General features: G+C 44.0%; 1 protein-coding gene across 3 annotated transcripts in view; it reads right to left on the bottom strand.

Annotated features, from left to right (window-relative positions):
• The window catches only part of GLTSCR1L (GLTSCR1-like), a 91,333-nt gene that overhangs the window by 46,464 nt on the left and 36,019 nt on the right, over positions 1–8,850 (bottom strand). For all 3 annotated transcript variants that reach the window (XM_011986723.1, XM_011986722.1, XM_011986726.1), the window contains one exon: positions 4,949–6,628. In XM_011986723.1, coding sequence (XP_011842113.1) covers positions 4,949–6,628 — 1,680 coding nt within the window. The remainder of the gene's footprint in view (positions 1–4,948; positions 6,629–8,850) is intronic.

Genomic DNA, 8,850 nt, shown 5'->3' with positions numbered 1-8,850 from the left:
ACTCGGGAGGCTGAGGCAGGAGAATGGCGTGAACCCGGGAGGCGGAGCTTGCAGTGAGCTGAGATCCGGCCACTGCACTCCAGCCTGGGTGGCAGAGCGAGACTCCGTTTCAAAAAAAAAAAAAAGAATTGGAACTATCAGTATGAACCCATAGCTTTTAATATAGATTCACAGAAATGTAAATAGCTATAGGTGTTGGGTGTATAAACATACATATTTCCCAACTGAAATGACCTTAGTAGCAATGAACACACACAATACTCAGATCTTGGTTTCTAAATATTGTTCTCCACTAGAAGGAACAAACCTTCTTAAAAAAATAGTTGATGCTAGGGCAGGAGCAGGGAAATTAAAAGATAAACACAGAACATTTGTTTTGCCAGAAATTGAAGGAAGTGCTCAAAAAATGATGGAAACATGTCAGAAGGATGAGCAGCCAATTTGGAGGGGCACCCACTTGCCAACTGTGGGTAGACTTGAGCATTAAAATACATTATTATAACAGTTTATAACCCACTAATTATAATAATAATCTAAGAATTCACACATAAAGAAAAAGGAAAGGGAAGAAAAGGAAAAGCTGTTCCTTAAATTAGAATGCCAACAGTAAGTATAGAACAAATGAAGGAATCAGAAAGTCTATTTGGAGGCCATGATAGTAATAGCTCTGTAGTAACTGATTCAATCAGGAATCATCAATGGAAACTTAAATTATCATGTGAAAGTTTGATGAGAAACTGGATGCCTACAGAGTTTCAAATTATATTCTGGAAGATTCTAATTAAGGACAAAAGGAAAAACAGTGGAGAAACCTGAAAGACACCATGTTAAGCAAGTGTTCAAGGTGAAATCACCAGTAATGGGACAAATCCACATCCTGAGCACTGAGGACACTTCACTTCTGTGGCAATCCTGTTAAAAATGTACTGAATCTAATCATGAGGAAGCATCAGAGAAACCCAAATTGAGAGACATTATAGAAAATAATTGGTTTGGCTGGGCGCGGTGGGTCATGCCTATAATCCCAGCACTCCAGGAGGCCGAGTCAGGCAGATCACCTGAGGATGGGAGTTCGAGACCAGCCTGGCCAACATGGAGAAACCACGTCTCTACTAAAAATACAAAATTAGCCAGGCCTGGTGGCGCACGCCTGTAATCCCAGCTACTTGGGAGGCTGCGGCAGGAGAATCGCTTGAACCTGCAAGGCAGAGGTTGTGATGAGTTGAGATCGCACCATTGCACTCCAGCCTGGGCAACAAGAGCAAAACTCTGTCTCAAAATAATAATAATAACAATAATAATAATAATAATAATAATATTTGGTTTGCACTCTTCAAAAATATTAATAGCATGAAAGACAAAGAACGACTGAGGAACTGTTGCAGATTTTAAAATCTGACAGTGAAATGAGATAGCGATTCTGGGTGGATCCTGGACCATAAAAACCAAAACAAATTGGGAAGCTGAGGCGGGCAGATCACCTGAGGTCAGGAGTTTGAGACCAGCCTGGCCAACGTGGAGAAACCCTGTCTATACTAAAAATACAAAAATTAGCAGGGTTGGGTGGCAGGCAGCTGTAATCCCAGTTACTCGGGAGGCTGAGGCAGGAGAATTGCTTGAACCCAGGAGGTGGTGGTTGCAGTGAGCCAAGATGGTACCACTGCACTCTAGCCTGGGCGACAGAATGAGACTCTGTCTCGAAAACAAACAAACAAAAACAAAACAAAACAAAGCTGCATGCAGGGGCGAGCCTGTAGTTCCAGTTACTCAGGAGGCTGAGGCGGGAAGATTGCTTGAGTTCTAGAGTCTAGCTTGGGCCAGGCGCAGTGGCTCACTCCTGTAATCCCAGCACTTTGGGAGGCCGAGGTGGGCGGATCATGAGGTCAGGAGATCGAGACCATCCTGGCTAACACGGTGAAACCCCATCTCTACTAAAAACATAAAAAATTAGCTGGGCGTGGTGGCGGGCTCCTATAGTCCCAGCTACTTGGGAGGCTGAGGCAGGAGAATGGCGTGAACCTGGGAGATGGAGCTTGCAATGAGCCGAGATCGTGCCACTGCACTCCAGCCTGGGTAGACAGAGTGAGATTCTGTCTCAAAAAAAAAAAAAAAAAAAAAGAGAGTCTAGCCTGGGTAACATAGCAAGATCCCATCTCTAAAGAAAAAACACTAAAACACCAAAACCCAAACCAAATAATTTGTTTTCTCTTGTGCTCTCAGGGACATTACTGGGAGAACTGACTAAATCTGAGTAAGGTCTGCAGATTAGTTATAGTATTTTAATAATGCTGATTTCTTAATTTTGATTACTGTACTGTGGTTATGTAGAAGAATGCCCCTGCTTTTACAAATACACATTGAGGTAATTAGGAGTCAGTAGCATCAGCATCTGGTCTGTAATTTACTCTGAAAAGTGTGTGTGTCTGTGTGTCTGTGTGTCTGTGTGTTTGTGTATGAGAGAGAGAGAGAGAGACAAAGTGAGAGAAAAGATTTGGGGAATCTTGGTGAAGGGTATGTGAGAATTCTTTGTAGTAATCTTGTAACTTTAACTTTTCTGTAAGTCTGATATTATTTCAAATACACACACATACACCCCTTTGATATCTTTGATACCAAAACAAATAAACTGAACATCCTTAATCATAAGTAATTTTTGTTTCCTTAGGATTCTTAGTGAAATTAGTAAGTCAAAGGTATATGGTTTAAAAAATTGATATATATTATATATATAAATACATATGTGTATATATTACATATATATATATATATAATCTTTGAGATGGAGTCTCATTCAGTCTGTTGCCCAGGCAGGAGTGCAGTGGCATGATCTTGGCTCACTGCAACCTCCACCTCCTAGGTCCAAGTGATTCTCCTGCCTCAGCCTCCTAAGTAGCTGGGACTACAGGTGTGTGCCACCACACCCAGCTAATTTTTGTATTTTTAGTAGAGACAGGGTTTCACCATGTTGGTCAGGATGGTCTTGAACTCCTAACCTCAAGTGATCTGCCCACCTCGGCCTCCCAAAGTGCTGAGATTACAGGCATGAACCACAGCTCCTGGCTGATATATATATTTAAAAGATTGATATTGGCTGAGCACAGTGGCAAATGCCTATAATCCCAACACTTTGGGAGGTCAAGGCGGGCAGATCGCTGGAGCCCAGGAGTTCGAGACCAGCCTGGGCAACATGGTGAAACCCTGCCTATAAAAAAAATACAAAAATACTTGGGCATGGTGGCTCGCACCTGTGTTCCCAGCTACTTGGGAGGCTGAGGCGGAGGGAACGCTTGAGCCTGGGAGGCAGAGGCTGCAGTGAGCTGAGATTTCGCCACTGCATGCTAGCCTGGGCAACAGAGTGAGACTGTCTCAAAAAAAAAAAAAAAAGATTTTGAAATATGTTGATATATACAAACAGAAGTTTTTGAATCCTTCTGAATGTGGAGGAGGACAAAGGCAGGGGAAACACAGGACTGAGGGGTGGAAGGTAGGGTATGGCATGGGTCCTCCCAGATGAGAAGAAGAGGAGCTGGAACTATGGAGCATGCTCAGAATGAGTGGGAACCAAAAGATGGAGCCGTCGAAGTATCAGTAGATGACAGTGAAGGACTAAAGCTCATGACCACTTGAGATTCTTTTCAGAAACATAATCCTTATGTGGTTTACCAATTGCCCACAGTAATTAACCTGCATAATAGTATAGTAAGAGCAGGCTCAGGTCAGGTACTTGGTCAAATGAGAGTGCCTCGATTTCTCCCTTTATGTGCTTCCCTCTGCTGCAGGCCAGTTACCCACTATAGAGTCACGCTGAGTCCCTGAGCCTTTCCTGTTGGCAACCAAGAAGCAGCTACCACATCTTCAACAAGTCCATAGTCACATGTCCTAGTAGCCTGCTGTACAATGTAAATAAATAATCTAAAATAAGCTTTCATTTTAAATGCCCATAATGAATTTAATTAAGTATAAATACAGGCTTCTATTGAGTATTTGCTATTTGCCAGGGTCTATGTCTAAGTGCTTTGTTTAGATTATCTCATTTCACCCTCCTGATAACTCCACGGGATGGCAGTATCATTATCCCCATTTCACTGTTGGAGACAATTAAGTCTAGAGCAGTAAGTTAACTTTTTCCATGTCATAAAGCTTAGATTCAAACTCAAGAGTCTAACTCCAGAGTCTCCACTCTACAATGGATTAAAACACTTAAGAAGAAAAAAGGTCGGGTGTGGTGGCCTGTAATCCCAGCACTTTGGGAGGCCAAGGCCAGGGGATTTCTTGAGCCCAGGAGTTTAAGACCAGCCTGGACAACATGGCGAAACCCCAAATCTACAAAAAATACAAAAAACTAGTTAGGTGTGCTGGTATGTGCTTGTAGTCCCAGCTACCTGGGAGGCTGAGATGGGAAGATCATCTGAGCCTAGATGGTTGAGGCTGCAGTGAGCCATGACTGTGCCACTGCCCTCCAGCCTAGGCGACAGAGTGAGACCCCCTACCCCCGTCCCCTGGCAAAAAAGAAAATCAAGAAAAAAGATAACCAGTCATAAGTGTAAAAAAAAATTTTTTTTTTTTTTGAGACTCACTCTATCACCCAGTGCAGTGGTACAATCATGGCTCACTGCAGCCTCAACCTCCTGTGCTCAAGCTATTCTTCTGCCTCAGCCTCCAGAGTAGCTGGGACTACAGGTGTGCACCACCACACTCAGCTAATTTTTAAATTTTTGGTATAGGCAGGGTCTCACTATGTTGCCCAGGCTGGCCTTGAACTATTGGGTTCAAGTAATCCTCCAGCCTCGGTCTCCCAAACTGTTGGGATTACAGGCATGAGCCACTACACCTGGCCTAAAATTTTTAAGAAATTGGGAGTCTAGGATGAAAATTATATTCTAGTAAATACACATCTCATTTTTCCACTCTATAATCAGCCAAATATTTATTTGGGAAAGGGCATTACCTGGCAGAAGAATTGTTGCTGGGTTCCTGCTCCAGGTGTGTTACTGAAGGTGCTGGTACACTTGGAAGAAGAAACTGGAAGACGATGAGACACACTGACTGGTACTGGAGTCCTGTTCGGCTGCGTCAGCTGATCTCCCGTAAAGTTTGATCCTGATGAACCAGACTGAACTGCAGACCCAAGGCTAGGATGGGCAGTGCTGGCTGAGCTGACAGCAGGGAACCGACTAGGTCCTGACATGCTTGTCACCGAGGGCATGGTGGTGAAGCCAGGTCTTCCTTGGGAAACGCTGCTCTGCCCAGGTGACAGGTGTAATACGGTTGGGGACGCCTGCTGCAAGGGCATCTGTCCACCCACAAGCTGAGGAGAGGCATGATTGGCTATCACTGGACTTCCAGAGGCAGCAAATGTCTGCCCAGATACTAAGTGGACGGCAGTATTCTGGTTGTTAAGCATCTGTCCAGAATATGGTTGGTTGGTCCTGAGCATGTTGGAAGAGTTTCTGTTCAACATGACATGCTCTGAGGCCACTTGGCCAGAAATGAGCTGAGAGGGTTGAGTCTGAAGAAGTTGCCCATTTATAGTCTGGACGTGGTGTACCGAGTTGGAACTGACAGAAAGGCTTGTAGGTATGAGGAACTGACTTTGGGGTGCGTGAGGCTGGCCCATGGGGGAATGAATAACAATACTGCCCCCAGCACTGCTCACTGCCTGTGAGGTGACTGGCTTTCTTGTGTTCTGTTGGTTTACAATGTTCACAGACATGTGTGGACCAACTACTGAGCCCTGGGGTGAGCTTGCAGAAGCAAAAGAGATCCCTTGTTGTACGTGGTGCTGCTGAATTCCCAAATTGTTCACATTGTATGTATTTTGCTGACCCATCTGGATAGGCTTTGGCTGTATATTAATTGGGACTTTATTTGAATTTGGTGCAAGACCCCTTTGTATGATGATGTTATGCACAGGTAAAGATGTTTGAAAATTTGTGCTGTTAAATGGAACAGTAACAGGCTGTGCTACTGGACTGGAACTGGAGTTCCCAAACAAGGAGTTGCCATTAGGAGTCTGTCTATGAACCAGGAGCCCTCCACTCACATTTGATGGGGCTTGCTGCCCGCTGCCCTTTAATATGATTTGAGATCCATCTAGGTTATTAATAGTCATCATGGAAGGATGATTACCAAATGACCCAATTAATTGTATTTGACCAGAACCACTAATCTGACTGCTATTAGACAAATGCTGGCTGGGAACACTGATCCCCACATGTTGCATAAAGCCATGTTGTACACCCACTGTATTGCTTGCAAACGATGCTCCAACAGGCACATGCGTCACCCCTATAGGCTGCAGCGTCTGACCTGAGTAATTAGAAACATTAGAAGCCTGAGTAAAGGATGCTGATGAAGAAGGATGAAGCTGAGCTTGTGCAAACTGTTGGCTTGAACCTATACTGGCATCCAAATATGCCTCTTCTGCCAATGTCTGTTCAGTGATATTGGCCTCTTGCAAGGATTTCTGAAGAATGTCGAAAGGTTGGTCCTCAGTGAGATCAGGAAGAGGAGAAGACTCGAGTTCATCTTCAAGGAACTGGAGGCTACTTGAAAGTGGCAGTCCATCACTGGGCCCTTCTCCAAGCTGGTTGCTTACACCTTTGAGGGATGACTTAGGATCAGCATTCTAAAAAAATAACCAGTATGTTACATGGCATATGTAACCTTTGAAAAGGATGTATAAAAATTAATCTTACTTTTGAACATGAATAAAGCACAACAGCCTGCTTTTCAGGCACAACTCTCTAAACTGCTCACCTTATTCTGATATTTTATTTCCATAGTAATGATGCTTGATGTTATGTTTATAAGCATATGCATCCATCATGCTGGTAAATTATTTTATAGAGAACAGATAGATAATGCAAACATACTGAGGACTACTTAGAGCTTAGCTTCATTTTTTTGAGATACTGCCACAGACTTTATTTACTTATTAGTTTATTTTTTGATCTGGGGTCTCGTTCTTTTGACCAGGCTGGAGTGCAGTGGCCCAATAATAACTCGCTGCTGCTGTGAACTCCTGGGTTCATGAGATCCTCCCACCTCGGCTTCCTGAGTAGCTGGGACTACAGGTGTGCCCCACCATACCCAGCTATATTTTTTTGTTTTTTGTTTTTAGAGATGGGGTTTCACCATCTTGCCCAGGCTGGTCTTGAACTCCTGCATGCAAGTAATCCTCCTGCTTCGGCCTCCCAAAGTGCTGGGATTACAGGCGTGAGGCACCATCCCCGGCCTCAGAGCATTTTCCATATTTCTACTACACCGACATGATGCAAAAAAAGTTGCCAATAAATACATATTGAATGAAGCAATTTGAAAAGATAGAATTAATACTCACATGGAAGTAGGAGAGTTGCTAAATAAAAATCATGAATGTTGAGGGATAGGCTAAATAACTACTTTATGGGCTTAGTGGCATCATATGTAGTGATTATTTATTCAAAATGAATGTCAGAAATGCTACTGATTCACAAGCCTTACAGGAGATCAGTGTTGTGACAGATATATCTTGCATGATATGATCTTATGTACCTTACACACACGCGACCATTAAAAAGAACTGTCCATCCCAAGGACTTTCCGAACACCATTCCATTTTATAGGTGAAGAAAATATAGGTCCTGATGATAGTAAGTTAATATTTACTAAGCACCATACCAAGTGATTTCAGCAGTCTAGTCAACTAATCTTAACCACCCTCTCAGGTAATTCTATTGTTATTCTGGTTTCGTAAATGAGGAAACTGGCCAGGCGCGGTGGCTCACACCTGTTAATCCCAGCACTTTGGGAGGCCGAGGTGGGTGGATCACCTGAGGTTGGGAGTTTGAGACCAGCCTGACCAACATGGAGAAACCCTGTCTCTACTAAAAATACAAAATTAGCTGGGCATGGTGGCGCATGCCTGTAATCCCAGCTACTCAGGAGGCTGAGAGAGGAGAATCGCTTGAACCTGGGAGGCGGAGGTTGCGGTGAGCCAAGATTGTGCCATTGCACTCCAGCCTTTTTTGAAACTTTGTCTCAAAAAAAAAAAAAAAAAAAAAAAAAGAGGAAATTGACCCTCACAGAGATTTAGTGATATATCTAAGGTTACACGGCTAATAAGTGGTAGGGCAAGGATTCAACCTTGGGCAGTTCAACTTCTGACTACCATCCACAGCAGAACAAAGCAACTATAAAGAGTAAGGGAACCTAAGGCTCAAACACAGTAATCTCAATATAGTCTCTAGGCAGGACACCCCAATCCCCCAGGTCAGGTTTCCTGCCTAGATGCTTCTAGAGGTTAAGAACATGGAGGTTGGGCGCAGTAGCTCACGCCTGTAATCTGAGCACTTTGGGAGGCTGAGGCGGGTGGATCACTTGAAGTCTGGAGTTCAAGACCAGCCTGGCCAACTGGGTGAAACCCCGTCTCTACTAAAAATAGGAGGTGGAGGTTGCAGTGAGCTGAGATTACACCACCGCACTTCAGCCTGGGCAACAGAGCGAGACTCTGTCTCAAAAACAAAAGAACATGAGTTCCAGAGCCTGGCGGCCTGGGTTAGAATCCTAGCTCTGCAACTCATGGCTTTGTACTATTTGGCGAAGTAACTTAACCTTTCTGTGCTTTACTTTCCTCATCTCTAAAATATGTATCTTTTTTTTTTCCCCCGAGACAGAGTCTTACTGTGTCACCCATGCTGGAGTGCAGTGGTCCGATCTCAGCTCACTGCAACTTCCGCCTCCCAGGTTCAAGCAATTCTGTCTGCCTCAGTCTCCCAAGTAGCTGGGATTACAGGTGCCCACGACCACACCCATTTAATTTTTGTATTTTTTAGTAGAGACAGGGTTTCGCCATGTAGGCCAGGCTGG

This window comes from Mandrillus leucophaeus, unplaced genomic scaffold (assembly GCF_000951045.1).
Source record: "Mandrillus leucophaeus isolate KB7577 unplaced genomic scaffold, Mleu.le_1.0 Scaffold3, whole genome shotgun sequence".
Lineage (NCBI taxonomy): Eukaryota > Metazoa > Chordata > Mammalia > Primates > Cercopithecidae > Mandrillus > Mandrillus leucophaeus.
This window is presented reverse-complemented; position numbering and strand designations above follow the sequence as displayed.